Consider the following 17,095-nt stretch of genomic DNA (forward strand, 5'->3'; position numbering starts at 1 on the left):
TCTTAGATAGGGAGGTATCCAGTGACTTCTACAGATTGAATTGGTACATGATGGTCCAAACTGCTCTAATGTTCAGGAAGAACTTGCTTTGGGAAAAGAGCAGTTAGCAAGTTTCAGAGATGGGAAAAGGAGACAACTCATTTTTTGAAAACTTAGCATAAGGAGGAATTTTTCCACCTCCTCATTTAATCCTATGCTAAACTTCCAACCATTTACAGATGCAGACATGCTTAAAAAGGGTGGTTTGACCAAAGTCACATCGCTTGTAGTCATACATCAGGACCACTTGACTTCAAACCCACTTTTCCAATAAAAAGGAAAAGTTATTTCAGGCTTTCAGGGCATCCAAAGGCAATAGAAGAGACAAGTCATTCAAATCTAGGCTCCCAGAGAACAAGTCTAAGGCATGTGTGGCAAGCTGGTTCTCCAAAAAGAGATCGGCCCAGGTGTCCTGGAGTCAGAAAGGCCCACAGAGCTGGAGTTCAGGCTGGTTCCTGAGGAAGGGGCAAGCTTTGGCAGGGGGATGGGAGGAGGGTGAAGCATCTTAGTTTCTTGAATGTAGCAGTGGCGGTTCTGTGTCTGCAGCATGGTGAGAGAATGTACCTGGACATAGCAGAAACTTTCTGCTCTGTACTGTCAAGAGTCGAGAGTCTGATGAGCCAGACTGAGAGGTTTGCAGGTAGATTACCACAGAAATAGGAGTTTACAGCCATGGGCACTGTTTGAAGAAGGATGGGACTGGCTATAACACCATCTGCTTGTCTGGGGCACTGAGCTGTCTCCAGTCCTCCTAATGTTAACCCTTCCCAGGCTCTTCAAAGTCCTGACCCTGGTGAGTTCTCCCTGGGGTACCTGGAGGACCCGTTTGGTTGGAAAAGGAGAGTATCGTTTTAGAATGCTTCTACTCCTTTCGAGAACTTCAGTTACCCTTCGCAGGCTATTCGAAGAAATCAGAGATTATTTTCCCAAGTACTGGGGACTCTGTAACACACAGATTCCCACAGGACTCAGTACAGCTCACCCTCAGTAGAAGCAGTGTTTGCTGCCAAGCGGCACACACATTCCACTCAGCGCTAAGTGGTGGAGGTGTTCCGCCCCTCCCTTTGGCTCTCCTAATCATAACACAACTCGAAGCTGAATACACTTCTTTCCTCCTCCAACCAGAAAGGAGCTCTTATGACACTGGGAAGTAAAAAGAGGCTATCAGTAAGAAATGAGCCTGTTTCACGTCCATTAAGAAGCAACCTCATGTGCTCCAGGTGGTTAGCATTAACCATATAAAGCTTTTAAAAAATTAAGTTTCCTAGTCTCTTTTCCCCCTGAGATTCTTAAGTGATTTGATCTATTCCTTAAAAAAAAGAAATTAACACAGCTCTAGTTATGTGCCAAACACTATTCTAGCACTTTACAAATATTAACATTCTTTTTTACTTACACTTACTCTTGGATGAACTCTTTAAATACATAACCTCTGTGAAAAACAGGTCTAACCTAATGTATTCCCCTTTTTCCTTGCAAAATCATTTCCCCAAATTCTTCCCTATTGAGGATGAGATGGTTGGTTGGCATCACTGACTCAATGGACATGAGTTTGAGCAAACTCCTGGAGATGGTGAAGGACCCGGAAGCCTGGTGTGCTACCGTCCATGGGGTCGCAAACAGTCAGACACGACTTAGCTATGGAACAACAAAAAAAATGTGCTGCAAATTTGCCCTGCGGAGTCAGCCTGTAAGGCACACGGGCTTGCTGAGCCAGGGATGGGGGCCTGCCTGGGGACTAAGAGGGCACTTTACTGGCTTTGTATTGACCCCACGCCCATTCCTTCCCCCTCCTTCCATCGATTGGTTCATTCCTTCCCAGCAGTTGTTGCTGAGAGTCTATGAGGTGCCAGGCCATGAGCTTGGTGCTAGGGAGACGAACACGAGGAAAGCAGTGCCTTCCCTCAGGGGCTGTTATCAATCTACCAGGCAACCTCAGCCCCTTGCCACTCTCTCAGAAATCCTGTGCAACCAGGTCCAGATCTCACCCTGTTCTGGTTCAGCAGGTGGGCGAGATGGAAGGGAGCCAGGAGGTGATCTCTGGGCAGACTCCAAGGTCAGGAAAAAGGCAAGTTTGCTGTTGTTAATGTCTGAAACCTGCTTCTTTTGGGAAGCTCTAGCTGTCTTTTATTTCATGGGTTTGATTCTCTTCTGTCCCTCCCTAGGCTTTTTGGCAACAGTCCTTTTAAAAGTTATAGCCTGTCTTGGTTGAGCCAAAGGGAATCAGAGAATGGAAATGGATGCTCTGACTGTTTGCATCAGAAAAAGTCAGGCAGTAAGCCCTGGGACCAGGTGCCATGAGCACGGTACCAGAGGAGAGAAGAAAACTCAAAAGGGGTGCACCTGGAGATCACCTACACAGAGCTTCCGTGTTCTAGTCCGGGAAGATTTTTTTTGTTTTTCTTTAAGAAAGGAAACCCATCCACCCCCAAAGCCTGCAGTCTTCCTCAGGAGCATAGCTCTAGGCTAGGATGGCAGAGGCTGTTGCACTTTTCTCCAATTGTGAGGAGAATTAACTTAGGAATTAACCATAAAATCTTCCAGAAGGATTTGGGTTGTTGTTTGCTTGTTTTAATTTTATTTTTTTTACTATTACCTTTGCTTCGGGGGCTTCCTGGGTAGCTCAAACCGTAAAGAATCTGTCAGCAATGCAGGAGACCTGGATTCAGTCCCTGGGTCCAGAAGATCCCCTGGAGAAGGGCACGGCAACCCACTCCAATATTCTTGCCTGGAGAATTCCATGGACGGAGAAGCCTGGTGGGCTACAGTCCATGGACTCACAAAGAGTCGGACACCACTGAATGACTAAAACACACACATTACCTTTGCTACAAATTAAGAAGGTTGCCTATAGCCTAAAATATACAGGATAGTCTCAAGGTTCTGATCTTTAAAGGTTTAACACTTTTCCATTCACACAGAGATAAAAAGTTGCAGAACAGAGAATAATATTTGTCTTGTTGGAGGTTTATAGGAACATTGTGACCAGACCTACCTAAACAGCTGCCAAGAACAAAAGATTCCAGCACCAACAAGTCTGTAACAACCAACCACGTGTCCTCCCCTTTTAGGACAGAAGCCTGAGGGACTTCTCTGGCAGTCTATCGGTCAACACAAGGGATAGGCATGGGTCCTATCCCTTCAAGGACCTAAGACCCCACACCCCATGTGGCTCAGCCATAAACAGTAAACACAGCCACAATTCTAACTCCAGTGTGATGGTTCTTTGGGACACCAGTCCACCATCTTCTCAGTCTTCTGACTTTCTGAATACAGTCGCTATTTCCTGACCCAACAATTCATTTCTCAATTTTACTGGCCTGTTGTGCAGTGAGCAAGTAGAAGCTTGCTAACAGAGGGACTGGGAGTTCTAGCTCACGAGGAGAGGCCAGGAATAGCCCACGGATGAGGTGTGAGGGTGGCCCAGGGTGGCCACCATGGCCTCTAGGTTGGTGCCAGGTGCAGAAGTTCAGCCCAGACAAGAGATTTGTCCTCTGAGTGAGCACCACCCACACAAGGGGCTGCGGATGCTAAAGCCAGAGGGCAGAGGGAGGAGGGCTGGAGCAGAGGGAGGGTGGGGAGTGCAGCTGCAGGCGTGGGACTCAGGCTCTGGCAACCCTTGGCCCCTCGTCCTCCCCATGCTCCCCACCCAACTCTCTCTCATCTGTCCTGCCAACAGGACCCACTTTGAGGGAGCCTTTGAGATCAGGGCTGCAAGTGTAGCCCCCGGCTCTGCTCCACGGGCACTTGGGAACTGCCCAGCATCCTTTGGAAGGTGTTGATCAGGTGCTCATGGGGATGGTCTGGGGGTTCAGAGCTGGGACAGGGAGGCCCAGGGAGCTCTCACAGTTGGGGAGGAAAAGTCTTGCAAGTATAAAAGAAATTCTCTAGGGAATTCCCTGTTTGGCCTAGGGGTTAGGACTTGGCGTTTTCACTACTGGGACCAGATTCCATTCCTGGTTGGGGAACTAAGCTCCAGCAAGCTGCATGGTGCGGCCAAAAAAAAAAAAAAACAAATCCCCTAAAAAACCATAAAAGGAACTCCCTAAGCAGTTCCCCACAGAGGTGGGGGAATCTGCCAGGAAGAGGGGCAGGGGTCTTCCCAGCATATCTTGACATCCTGCCAGTCCCTCCAGAATCTTCCAGCTGCCTGGGCTGCTACCACAGGCCACAGGGGGACGCTGCTCCCCCTTTTGTTTCAGATAGCGTGGCTCAAGGCAGCCAGGATGGGACCACATCTTAGGGAAGTGCTGGAAGGGGCAGCAGAGTCCCTGGAGGGAGGAGGATACCGCTTTATCACTCTGAGCTTGCTCTTGGCCACAGACAGGCTGCCCCCCTGCTCCCTGAGTCCTCAGCCCTTGCCCCTCATACAGGAAGGCTTGGTCCCGCCTGCAGCCAGCTGGTCCGGCTGCCCCCAGGTGAGTGGCTCTGTGAGGAGGGCAGGGCCAGCCCAGCTGCCCTGATCCCACCCCACCCCCCACATCCCCCTCGTCCTACTGCCTCCCACTCTGGGTTTTCCTTCTAGTTCCTTGGCCTCTCTCAAACTCTCCTACAATTGCACTCTGACCCTCCAGTCCACCTCCTATTCCTCTGGTTCTCCCTGTTCCTAGTCCCTCTGGGCCTCAAGAGGGGCCCTCTCCCCTCTCCTCCCCTGGTATTATTAACCAGCCATGTAAAGAGCTGCCAGGGCTGGGCTGACGGATGGGCCCTCCTCTGCTTTGCTCTTCCTCAAGCCTCCCCTTGGTCCCCGCCCCTCCCCGGCCCTTTCTCCTCACTTCTTCCTCCACCAGTCATTTTTATCATCAAGGAAGGACACCGAGAGGAACAGGCCTGCTGGGTAAGCGAGTGGAGAGGTGGGTTGGGGAGATAATAGGGAGGACAGGCAGCTCCTGCAGATAAGGATTTCCTGGACTCCCTCGGGAGTGCCCTGCGAATGGGCAAACACTCCTGATTCTTCTGTCCTTCCCTGTCCCTGACAGAGCAACGCCTGGAGGAGGGGGGTGGAAAGGCAGGGCGGTGTGGAAAAGGGCTGGGGACTTAGTGCAGCCAGCACTGAATTTGACTCAACTCTGACAGTGACTAGCTGCATGGGCAGGGTTAGCCTCAGTTTCTTCATCTATAAAGCACAGATCACATTTTCTGCCTCGCAGTGCCTGGCGCCAAGTATAAGCTCAATAGATGTGGGGCTCCTGTCCCCGCTGTCAGGGTGCCAGGTCACCCTTTGCCCTGAAATCCCTCCCCTGATTCTCAGGATTCCACACAAAAGGTAACCTTTTCCTCCACGCCCTCTTAATACCAGGCACACTCACACACACAACGTCACATCACCCCTCTTTTAGTAATTAGGAAAGCTGGAATGCAGCGGGGTTACCAGTGACCAGAGTATGAGCAGAAGGCCAGGGCAGAACTAAGGGGTCTGAGCACAGAGTGCCAGGATGGGTGAGCCAGTGGCAGCAGGTTGCTGGGAGGGAGTGGGCAAGAGTTTTGCTGAGAAACTCAACTAGGTGAGAGCTTCCAAGGGCCTGGATGGGAGCGAGTGAGAGCCCAAGCTCTGCACCTGCCCCGGTCACTTGCTGGGTGACCTTGCAGAAGTCCCTTTCCCTCTCTGACCCTCCGTTTTCTCTTCCTCCATTTTGCAGGAGTGGATGGGTTGGGGGCTGAGATGGACTGCTTGCTGTGTGAGGTCTGTCCCCTCCCCTGCAAGCGGACACAGCCTGGTACATATAGGGCAGGGCTGCCGTTTAAGGCTGTTCCTAGTGTGAAAATCTAGTCCTCGTTTTCTCCGCTCTTCATTTCCTCCCTCTCCCCCACCCCCATCCTGTCGCTTGGGGCCTATAATCAATGAGTCGTAAAATGAGAAAGTATCAGGAACTAGCAAAGCATAGACTGCAGCTGGGGCAGCCTTGGTGCCGAGTGTGATGGACTGCCAGCTCATCCTCCCATGCTCGGCTCAGGCCAGCCGACCAGCAGCAAACAATTCACCCAGCCTGGTCCCAGGCCCCCAGCTGGAGAGCAGAGTGAGGAGGCCTATCTTCAATGGGTCCAAAGGCCACACCTTAAAATGAGTGATGAAATCTCTGTGGAAATCTCTGACTTGGAAAGATGCACCCAGATGGACAGCTGCATCACAGAAGCAGGTTACATGTTCTCACTGTAAAGTGATCCTTTTATGTTCTTGTAGAAGATGAGAAAATGTAAGCAGACTCCAAACTCCATTCTCTCTGGGAGTAAGATTTTAGGGGAAGCATTCACTTTATACATTTTCCTGTGATAGGTTTTGATTTTGGACTGGGTCACATGGATTGTGGGGCCTTAGTTCCCCAGCCAGGGATGGAACCGGTGCAGAGTCCTAACCACTGGACCGTCAGGGAAGTCCCTCTTTTGAGAGGTTTTTAAAGCAAACATGCATTGCTTTCCTGATTGTGAAAAATCAAGATAACTTAAAAGATATTTCCATTGTGGGGGAGAAGCCTTGGAGAAATATGCATGGGCTAATGAAATTGCTCCAGGTCTCTGCTGCAGGTTGGAATTTATATCAGCCTAGGATGGGAACGATAGTAGATTCTTGCACTAGATCCAAAATCAAAGTACAAAGTTTGATTTTTTTTTTTTTAAGAGAAAATGAACAATCCCTTAATGAGACTGGCTTTTAAGGTCAAATCTGTCAAAATAATTGATTCTTAGGACAAAGGGAGGGTAATGATGAATGAGGTCCTTGGGGCCCCCAGCTTAAACATGGACTTGAGTTGGTTGCTAGGAGTCAGAGTTGGGGCAGCCAGGACTGGGGGCTGCTCCCCAGCACTTCCCACAGCTTGAGCACACAGCCAGGTCAGCACTGTGGTCCAATCACTCCCCCACACGGCCACAGCTTCCGGCCCACCAGCCACCCCTGTCAGAATGACTCTCTGGGGTCTCCTGGCCCCTCGCCATCTGGCTTTCTCCTACAACCAAGCCCAGAATGTGTGGGTGTCCCCCTATGTCAAGGACCCAGATTCCATGCTGCCAAGAAGGGGAAGGTAGTAAAGAGACTGGCGGGTTTCGGCCTACATGACATTGCAACAGATCTTTGAAGGTGGAGGGGCTGGGAAGGGGGCAGGGGGGCCGTGCAGGGTCACTCTGGCCGAGGGATTCCCTCAGTTCCCAGATGGCCGATTCTACGTCCCCCTCCTGAGGAGCTGGCACAGGGCTGAGAGGTGCAGTTGACACAAGTTTATTGGTGGAGCTTCGGCAGAGTCTCCCTCTCTCTGGGACAGCCGAGGGCACAGCACCAACGGAAGGATGGACAGACAGAATCCCACACGGACACACGGATGGTGCAGACTCATAAAGATCACAGCACAGCCACGCAAGGCACAGAGACACACAGGCCACAGCACCAAGAAACACACACAGACACAGAACCACAGGGCTAGAACACACGGACAAAGTGCGGGCTTTGGGGCTCCTGCATAGACAGAGCAAGGGCCACATGGGGAGGGGGCCCCTGCTGACCTCCCCCAGGCATAGGCACACGGACAGCACACAGACAGGCAGATACCCGCAGCCAGCCAGGCTGCCACGCAGACAAATGAACTGCACAGAAAGGACACTGGGGATTCCCCAGACCATGGGGAGCGGGGACCACAGGACTTCTACCCACCCCCCAACCACCACACTGATTTCCCTGCTCAGCCTGACTCTGGCCCACTCCCCGACACACACACTTTGGTCTTGCCCACTGGGGCTGGAAGGGGCAGGTGGAAGCGGGGGAGAGGGGAAGGGTGCGGGCCCAGTTCCGTCCCTTCTCTGTGAGCAGGGAGGCAGGAGAGTCCAGGGCAGAGCCTGGGCCTGGCAGTGGGGTGAGGCTGGGGCCGGGGCTCAGGCTTGGGGGGGCTCCTGGCAGCGCAGGCACTGGGCCATCTCAGGTTGGTATTGCTCGACCTGCAGGGTGCAGCTGGAGAATCCAAACCGGGAGTGCAGCCGGGATGTAGCTTCAGCTAGGACAGCTTCGGGGTCAGCCGTGGAGTCTGCGGGGGAGTGATAAGAAGCAGCGAGCTCCCTGGGGAGTGGGGAGCCAGGCCAGGGTCCAGATAAGGATGGGTGAAGGGGAACCCAGGGGTTTTGCATGGCATGAAAGCCAGGATTGAATGGGAGCTTTATTTTCTCTCTCTGTTGTACGAACCGTGTACAACTGTTCAAAGAAAAGGTTGGGGAGACTCATCCCTAACTGACTAGCCTAACACGCTAAACTGTTGTTATTTTGCTATTCGCTTCTTCTCTTTGGATGTCAGTGTACAGCTGTGTATTTCAGCAGCCACACCACCCGATTTTCCACAACGATCCAGATGTCAAATATTCTGTTCCCATTGTCCCTCTAGAGTTACCATCAAGTATCCTACAGAGTATAATATTTTTGGCATGCAAATTGCAAGTCTCTGATTGCTTCTTGCATCTGGAAGAAACTCAAAAATCCTTTGTCAGCTTGTGAGTCACCCTATATATTTTAAATAGTTGAATCATAATGTGGCTATAATTTTATATTCAGCTTTCTTTCTTAGCATTATACCATAAACATTTTTCCTAGTTGCCATACAGTCTTCATAATCATCATTTTTAAAAGTTACGTGGAATGAGAAGCCACAATTTACCTCGCTGTGCCCCATCACTTAGACCTGTGGGTACCAGTGATCTTTTAAAGGATTACTGATGCCCTGTACTACTTTAAAGAGGGTGAAATCTCCCCCGGAACACCCTGTCTAGGGCTCCAACATGCATGAGAAAGAGAGAGAGATACAAAAACAGAGCTAGAGGTCGAGAAAGCCAGAGAGATGGGAACAGTCCCAATAATTCAGACCAGCTTCCTGTGTTTGGAGGGTGGGAGGGGAAAGGAGAAACGTTTCTGGGAAGCAACTGGCTGGGGCTAGCGTGGACTCACCGATGGCCAGGTGTGCAGAGGCAACGTAGTGCGTGAACGTCAGGGACCACAGGTGCAGCTCATGGGTTGCCCGGACTCCTGGCACTGACAACAAGGTGTCCCGCACGGGTTCAAAGCCCACACTTCGGGGGGTCCCTGCAAGTAGCACCCACCACGTCTTACTGCCAAAGCTGCTCCTGCCCAGAGGTCAGGACCCCACCTCCCCTCTCCTGTACCACTCACCCTGATCCCCACAGTTCACCTCATCCCTGAATCCTCCTTCCAGCAATAAGCCTTCTCCCCACACACTCTTCAGAGGAAAGAGGGGTGCCTAGTCCTGGAGTGGGGTCAGGGAGGGCCCGGTGCAGGGGATGTAGGAAAGCAGCATCATCAGACTCACCTTCCATGAGGACACGGAGAACATCTCGCAGGGTGGGAGCTGTGGATCCAAGGGCACAGATGGAGAAGAGGAAGGTGCTGATGGGGTCAGCTGCTTTGTACTGAGGCTGCACAGAAAGAAAGCCCTTAAGAGCCTGGGAATTGGGAACCTTTCAGGGGAAGATCTAGGGGCACCCTGGACAAACAGGACCTGAGAGGGGAAAGGGACCATAACCCTGGGCCAGGGATCCTATGGAGCAGGGAGGTGGAGTAGGGTTGGGATGGGGACCCAGGGAAGGCAGGGCTGGGATATAGAGAGGCGAGGGGAAGACTGGGCAGGCTTACACACATGGTACCTTGAAGTAGATGAGGATGGAGGCAATCAGCACCCCAAGGCTCTGCAGGAGGTCTCCCAGCACGTGCACAAAGGCCGCCCGGACGCTGGTGTTCCCCAGGGGCAAGGGCTCCCCGGACCCCTCCTCCAGCGGTGCATACTCTGGCCCCCTAGACCCGTGGCTGTGGGGGGGCCCAGCCTGGTGCAGCACAAAAGCCATTCTGAAGGGGAAGCAGAGCAGCTCAGCCCAGGTGGCCTGCTCCCAGCCTCCTTCACCCACTTCCACGTCCCCTCCTCTCACCTCCCAGGAGCCCTTTCTCTACCTGTTTTCTCCCTATTTTCCCAGTCCTCAGAAGAAAGCAATACTGTCCAAGAGAGACAAACAGAGCCGCCTGGGGGGAGGAATACTTGGTACTAGAGATGTAGATTCAGATCTTGGCCCTACTACCGAAATTGCTACATGCCCTGGGCAGGCAAGGCCCCTTGTCACTTCTTGTTATTTGTTTTGGCCACACTGCGCAGTTTGCAGAATCTCAACACCCCGAACGGGTATCAAATCCCAGGCTCTCATCCATGAGAGCTGGAATCCTAACCACTCGACCATCTCTCATTAACTGAATGCTTTAAATGGGACAACATTGATGATGGTCCCCAGCAGAGGGGCCAGCACCCAGCAGGCCTTTAACCAAGGTCTGTTGACCCTGACCCTGAATTTTAGGTCTCCACCCCAGCCCCTTCTCAGACATCCCCAGGACAGCAAGGCGAGAATTGTGTGCATGTGCTGTGGGTCTGCTGGGCAGATGGTCTGCTGGGCAGATAGCCTGCTCTCCCAGCCTGCAGGAGGACCCCTCACCCCCCCTCCAACATGGTGCCTGCTCCATACTAGAACGTACAGCAGATTGGCACAGACCGCAATGCTGGCGGTCAGCAGCATGGCACCCCCCTCGATGTGGTAGTCACTGTGCAGCAGGCGGATGAAGGCCAGGTACAGGAGGATGCCAGTGACCATCCAGAGGGAGACCACAGAGGCCAGAGCCCCCAGAGTTTCTGTGGGGGGAGACAAGCTGTCAGAGAGTGGCCCAGGTCCCTGAGAGGTACCTTCTGGCCAGGTCGAAGGGTTCTCAGGCCATGCAGGCACCTTACCTGAGCGGTGCCAGCCAAAGGTCATGGTGCGGGTGGCTGGACGAGTAGAGAGCCAGAGGGAGAAGAGGCTGCCCATCATGCTGCCCACGTCTGCCAACAGGTGGGCCGCGTCAGTCATAATGGCCAGGCTGTGCGCCAAGTACCCACCTGCAAGGGTGAAGTGACGTATCATCTGGTTCCATTAAGCAAATATCATGCTGTGCGTGTGGAGGCATGGAAAAGAGATCGGGAGGGACATATACCAAAATGTGAATGGTGGTTTTTCTCTGGTGATGGGATCACACATCTTTTCACTCATTCGCGTTTTCTAGTTTTTCTACAGTAACAGATTCTTTTAAGACGTTCAGCTGCACCAGGTCTTACTGGCAGCACGCAGGATCTTCCATCTTTGTTGTGGCATGCGGGATCTTTAGCTGCAACATGTGGGCTCTGGTTCCCTGACAGGGATTGAACCCAGGCCCCCTGCACTGGGAGCGTGGAGTCTTAGCCATTGGACCACCAGGGAAGTCCCAACAATAACATGTTTTAATAAGAAATAGGGCTTTTAAAGGACCAGTTTGTACTGATAAGCCAGTCCTGAGTCCCCCTGGTACTGCCTGTCCCTCACCCTCTCCTGCTTCCTGAATCCTGGACACCCAGCTCCCCCATCCCAGCCAACCCCATCTTGTCTGCCTGTCTACCCAGGAACTTAGGCATCCTGAGGATGGAGTTGGAGGAGCTGCTCTCTTACTTACCAACCACCTCCCCGGCCATGAAGACGCAGCACACAGCACAGGCGGTGCACAGCTGCCTCTGCGCCTGCATCCTCTCCGGGGTGAGACCCGGCTGAGGCAGGGGCTCCCGGTGGCAGTGGTGGAAGGATATCTCCATGGGTTTGGGCTCCTCAGGGAGGGGCTCAGGGGCCTCTGTGAAGAGACTGAGGCAGGCAACACAGTTCAATCTGGGGCCTGGCTCAAGGGCTCGCCTGCTCCTTCCTCACTCCCAGGTCCTGGGTCCCCTAGATTAGCTTCACCAGATGTCCCATCTCCCTCTCCTTTTCTGAGTCCTCTTCAAAACCAGGAGCCTTGTACACAGAGGGCCACAGGAGAAATGGGGGCTGAACGGACAACTCAGATCGCAGCCTCCCTTTTCCTTTCATATAGAGAGCTGCAGAGTCTCACAGCACAGAGGAAAGCACCTGAGAGATGAGCTACTCTACCGCTTACTAAGGAATTAGACGTATAAGGCTCAGAGAGGGAGGGGACTTATGGGGCAACACAGCTGGTTAGTGGTCTAGCTGAGATTCGACTCCAACCAAATCAAATCATTATGATAGGCATCACAAGGAATACAAATGAACTGGGTATCCTTTCTAATCTCTGGGAGGCTTTGGTGAACAAGACAAATGTCTACCTAAGTACGGTGAGATGTTTTAGAAGGTAGCTGTTTGACTAAGGTCCATCTAGTCAAGGCTATGGTTTTCCAGTAGTCATGTATGGATGTGAGAGTTGGACTGTGAAGAAGGCTGAGCGCCGAAGAATTGATGCTTTTGAACTATGGTGTTGGAGAAGACTCTTGAGAGTCCCTTGGACTGCAAGGAGATCCAACCAGTCCATTCTGAAGGAGATCAGCCCTGGGATTTCTTTGGAAGGAATGATGCTAAAGTGGAAACTCCAGTACTTTGGCCACCTCATGCGAAGAGTTGACTCACTGGAAAAGACTTTGATGCTGGGAGGGACTGGGAGCAGAAGGAGAAGGGGACAACAGAGGATGAGATGGCTGGATGGCATCACTGACTCGATGGACGTGAATCTGAGTGAACTCCAGGAGTTGGTGATGGACAGGGAGGCCTGGCGTGCTGCGATTTATGGGGTCACAAAGAGTCAGACATGACTGAGCGACTGAACTAACTAAACTATTGCCTTAGAGCAGCGAAAACAAAGTGCTATCAGGGCTCAGATAGAGGGATACACTGACTCTAATGAGGACACCAGGGAAGGCCTGAAGGAGGCCCCTGAGAAGGGCCTGGGCAGATAGAGAGGCTTTGGATAAAGAGGAGGTGCACGTGCCAGCGAAGGCAGTATGATGGGGAAGTGGTGTGAAAGTGCTGAGTGGGGCTCAGACCTGGCCTCCTTCCTGGACCTACCTCCAGGTGCCTCCATTCCCGGTCCTTCCACTTCCCTCTCTAGACATGCAGCTGAATGTGGCCCTTTTAAGAGAGGAGTAGAATGTGGGGACCCAAAAACTCTGAAGCTCTTGGCACGGAGAATTACTGGCCAGATTCCAGAGCTGGGTTGTCATGGGGAGAAGACAGTGCAGACTGCTGTGGCTGGGGTGGCAGCAGCAAGAGCGCTGGGTTGGGAGTCTGCCATGTGTTAGCGGGACCAGTGGGACCATAAGCACCCAGCAGAGGCCACCTTAACTGCACAGGACTATAAGCCTCCCTGGACCAGTGAATGGGTCTGGGGGGCCCTCACCTCTAGCATCACCTGGGGATTCGAGAGGCTGAGCTCAGACCACTCTGAGCTCCACTCTGGCCTAATTCTCGTCCCTGATACCACCCAACCTAAAGTCGGAGGAGTGGGTGTGGTGGGGGGAGATAGAACCTTCCACAGCATAAAGGACCTAAGTAGAAAAATACAGTCCTGGGAATTCTATGGAGGTGTGACAAGAAAAACCTTGAGAGAAGATGAAGGCTCCAGATGATAGAAAGGCAATCCCAGTAGTAAAGTGGGGAGGGGTGCCTGGGGGTCTTCTGGTTGAGGAAAGCTCTGCCAATGGGTGAATTTAGGTGGGAGGGAGGAGAGGGCACATTTAGTGCTTCTAGGGAAAACTGGCAGGTAGATTAATTTCTTGGAATCCCCTTCTAAGACTTAGAATCTAGATGGGTATGATACAGGTGTGTTTCCAGGGGAGACAGGAGATGAGGGTGGCTTTGAAATCTGTCCTCATTCTTCAACAAGATATACCAGGCAGTGTACATGTACTGAAGCTCAGGCTGGTAGGAGACATGTGTCACAAATGACTTACTATGCAAGGAGAAGCTGGGGCCGGAAGGGTTATGAACAAAGGACTTCAGATCACAGGGGAAGAAGTGACCAACTCTAATGGGAATAAGGAGAACCTCACAGAGGTAAACAAAGGGGCTCCAGACATGTGGAATGACAATGACAAGATATGCAGCTTGGAGTGTAAGTGTGAGGAACCAAGGGAAGAACCGAGAAGGAAAGTGATGGGCTCAAAGGAACATAAAGGGAGATGCGCTGATTGATTTGATCTTTTCTGAGCCATGAGATGAATGACCTTGCTGATGCACTAGTCTGGGAGGAGGAGAGGAGGAAGAGAGGAGAGGAGATGGAGTGATCCAGAGCAGACAAGGCTGGAGGCTCCCTGCGCAGAATTTTAGAGGAGGGGAAGGCAGGTAGGGAAGAACCTCTTTCAGAAAATACTGCAGGATTTGGTGACTAATGGTCATATGAGAATGAGGCGAAACTGGGAGTCAGAGATGCAGGTCTGAAGAACAAACAGAGGGTAAGCGGTGTTGGGGCAGTGGTCCTGGCCTGGGGAAGACACAGTGCAGCCAGGCATCAAGGTAGTCAGCCATCAACAGGCTGCTTCCTTTTGTTTGGCATTAACTGGGCAATAAAGAAGCCTCATTGTTGGTGTGTGGGTGTAGTGGGGCTACCTGCTGTTTAGAGAGAAGGAAAGACAATTCTCTCTCCCTGGCCCTCTGAAACCCCGGACAAACAACAAATAATATTGAGTTGGGTAGAGGGGACAGGTAGAGAGGAGAGACTGTCTTGAAGCAGAGTCAAAAGGGATGCGAAGACATGCTAGGGCCAAGGCTGGAGCCCCCACAACTGCGGTCCTGGGTGGGAGGGATTCAGGGGGGGTCTTCCCTCCCTTCTGTTCATCCACTCGCCCACCCATCCAGGTTTACGGCCTCCACCCAGAGAAGGAGCGAGAAATACACAGAGGCACCGCAGCAGAGACAAAGGGACAGGGGTTGGGAGGGAAAAGGAGAGACGAGGAAAGAAAAAAAGCCTGAGAGTCTCAAATTCCCGAGATAAACGGACGGTGGGCCAACAGACAAAAAGGCCGGCGGAGGTGACCAGGGAAGGCCCGGCGCGCCCGCTCGGAGGGACAAGGCGGACGGAGCCGGCGGGACGCGGAGGCGGTTCTCCGACCGCCCCCGGCCCGCTGTCCCGACTGCTCGGCGCGCCTCATTTCACACCTCGCCGCCCCCGGCCCCGTCTGTGCGGAGCCGGGAATACCCCCGCCGCCCAGACCGCACCTGCTCCTTCCTTACCGCCCCCTCGCTTCCCCGCGGCCGCCCGCCCCCCAGGAGCCGACAAGACCCGCTGCGGAGCCCGGGCCCATCCTCGGCCCGGGTGTCCGCAGCTGGAGGCGGCTCCCCGAACCCCGGCGCTCGGAGGGTAGGGCCGGGGGCCTGCAGAAGGGACTCCGAGGGGCTCCCACGGCAGGGCTCCCGGAGCAATGGGTACATCGGGGTTCCTGGAGCGGACTCTGGCCCGACGGAGGGGCAGTCGCTCTCGGGGAAGGTCGAGGGGCTTGGGGAGACGGGCCTGGGAGCAGTTTCTCGGGACCGGGAGGAGGGTGGCCGAGAGGAGCCAGAGCGGGCTGTCCACCTGCAGGGGCCGGGGCTGGCTGTGCGAGCTGGGGGCGTCTGCGCGGCCAGAGAGGCAGAGCCCGGCCGCCACGAAGCCAAGGGGGTCGCGGTGCTCTGGGAAGGCCAGCCGGCCGAGAGAGACAACGAAATTGACGGAAAGCAAAAGGGTAGCGCCCCTCCTCGGCCGAGGGCCGACCCAGATCCGTCCTACCTCTTCAAACGCAGGCCGCCACCAGCGCCGCCGCGGTCTCGGGGGCCCACCAGGCGAGTGGTCTCCGAGCCCCCCGTAGTGGAAACCGGCTCCATTTCTCCGCGGCCCCCGACCGTCTAGGCCCCACCGAGGGAGGGAGAGGCGTGGCGGGCCCCGCGCCAAGTCCGAGCGGCGGGCCGACCCCCAGACTCCCCGCAGGGACGCGGGGCCACCAGAGTGAAGGCAACTGCGGCGGCTGAGGCGTTGGGAGTCCGAACTGCGGCTCCCGCGGCTGCCGGAGCCCCGCCCCGCGTGGGGCGAGCTCCCCAAGCCCCGCCTCCAGGCTCCCCAGCCTCTCCCCACCACGCCTAAAACCCGCCTCCGGGGCCCTGTCCCCATAGACATGGCTCTATTTCCCGGTGCCAGAGCCAGGTGGGGCGGTGGGAGCTCTCTGAGCCCCTAACCTGTTCTAGAGAATGCTAATCTCCATAGCCCCGCCCCCAGGCTGACTAGTCCCGCCCATGGCTCCGCCCACCAGCCCTAAGCGGAGCTCCTCAAGCTTGGGGGGCTTCCCTGATGGCTCAGATACTAAAGAATCTGCCTGTAATGCGGGAGACCTGGGTTCGAGCCCTTGGTTAGGAAGATTCCCCTGGAGGAGGAAACAGCTACCCACTCCAGTATTCTTGCCTGGAGAATCCCATGGACAGAGCAGTCAGGTAGGCTACAGTCCGTGGGGTCACAAAGAGTCAGATACGACTGAGGGACTTTCACTTTCAGGTTTGGGGACCTCCCAACCAATCTTCGCCCAAGGAACATCTACTTGTGCAGGGCCACCCCAGGGCATCTCAACCCCTCTCCACCACCCGTCACCTCATAGCCCCAGCTCCCCACACACGGAGGCAGAAACAGGTGTGGAGGAGAGAACCAGAAAAAGGACGTGGGGTGAGCAGTATGACAAATCAGGGAGAACTCCAGGGACTCTGGCCAGAAACCCCTCTGTGAAGCATGTGAGGTCGGAATTCGCGAGCAAAGTCTGCTGCCAAACACTGTACAGCTCATGATTATTTTTATACAGAGACATGGGGTGACAAAAAGTTTCCAACTCTCCTTCAATCAGTTATTATCCCTATTTTTTTCAGATGAATATACTGAGTCCCAGAGGAAGAGTTGTCCAAAGTCATGCGACCAATGAATAAAGGACCGGGACTGGAACCCCACCCTCTCTGCCTCCCAGGTCAGGGCGCCCCACTGGCGACTGGACAGAGACTGGCCGCAGTCCTGTCGCCCAGAGGCTGGGGTAGCCGGAGGGAAGAGCGCGCCACCTCTCAGTGGTCACAAGCCCCAAGTTCATGGAGGCAGCGCTCAGCTTGCCAGCAGGTGGATTCCTTACTTTCAAAGCTATAGCACCTTCCCAGGCATTACCTCATTTTGCCTCATTTAAACTAAAGCACAGGGGAAGGAGTGGCTTACAGCGAAGTCGGTGGCTGAGCTGGGAGTTAAAACTTCAAA

At 53.8% G+C, this 17,095-nt stretch overlaps 1 protein-coding gene across 3 annotated transcripts; it reads right to left on the bottom strand.

The window, feature by feature from the left end:
• Positions 1–7,233: 7,233 nt before the first annotated feature.
• Positions 7,234–15,844, bottom strand: SLC30A3 (solute carrier family 30 member 3). Of its 3 annotated transcripts, none has more exons than XM_042245913.1 (8): positions 15,608–15,844; positions 11,522–11,703; positions 10,788–10,934; positions 10,538–10,691; positions 9,667–9,865; positions 9,333–9,438; positions 8,954–9,037; positions 7,234–8,045 (listed from the first exon to the last, which is right to left on the bottom strand). In XM_042245913.1, exons 1-8 carry the CDS (start codon positions 15,700–15,702, stop codon positions 7,897–7,899), a joined length of 1,116 nt encoding a protein of 371 aa, XP_042101847.1. In that variant the 5' UTR covers positions 15,703–15,844; the 3' UTR covers positions 7,234–7,896. The 3 variants fall into 3 exon arrangements, with proteins under 3 accessions (XP_042101847.1, XP_027822416.1, XP_042101848.1); XM_027966615.2 differs by having other exon boundaries at positions 8,954–9,088; XM_042245914.2 differs by having other exon boundaries at positions 7,901–8,077; positions 8,954–9,088.
• Between the last annotated feature and the right edge of the window lie 1,251 nt (positions 15,845–17,095).

This window comes from Ovis aries, chromosome 3 (assembly GCF_016772045.2).
Source record: "Ovis aries strain OAR_USU_Benz2616 breed Rambouillet chromosome 3, ARS-UI_Ramb_v3.0, whole genome shotgun sequence".
Taxonomy (NCBI): Eukaryota; Metazoa; Chordata; class Mammalia; order Artiodactyla; family Bovidae; genus Ovis; species Ovis aries.

What these genes read in the sequence shown, in the direction of transcription:
- SLC30A3 (XM_027966615.2), bottom strand. Translation starts at nt 15,702, where the DNA reads ATGGAGCCGGTTTCCACTACGGGGGGCTCGGAGACCACTCGCCTGGTG. An exon ending in CATGGCCGGGGAGGTGGTTG is followed by an intron (nt 10,935 to 11,521) that starts GTAAGTAAGAGA and finishes TCACCCTTGCAG; the next exon opens with GTGGGTACTTGGCGCACAGC. An exon ending in CCATCCTCATCTACTTCAAG is followed by an intron (nt 9,439 to 9,666) that starts GTACCATGTGTG and finishes CTTTCTGTGCAG; the next exon opens with CCTCAGTACAAAGCAGCTGA.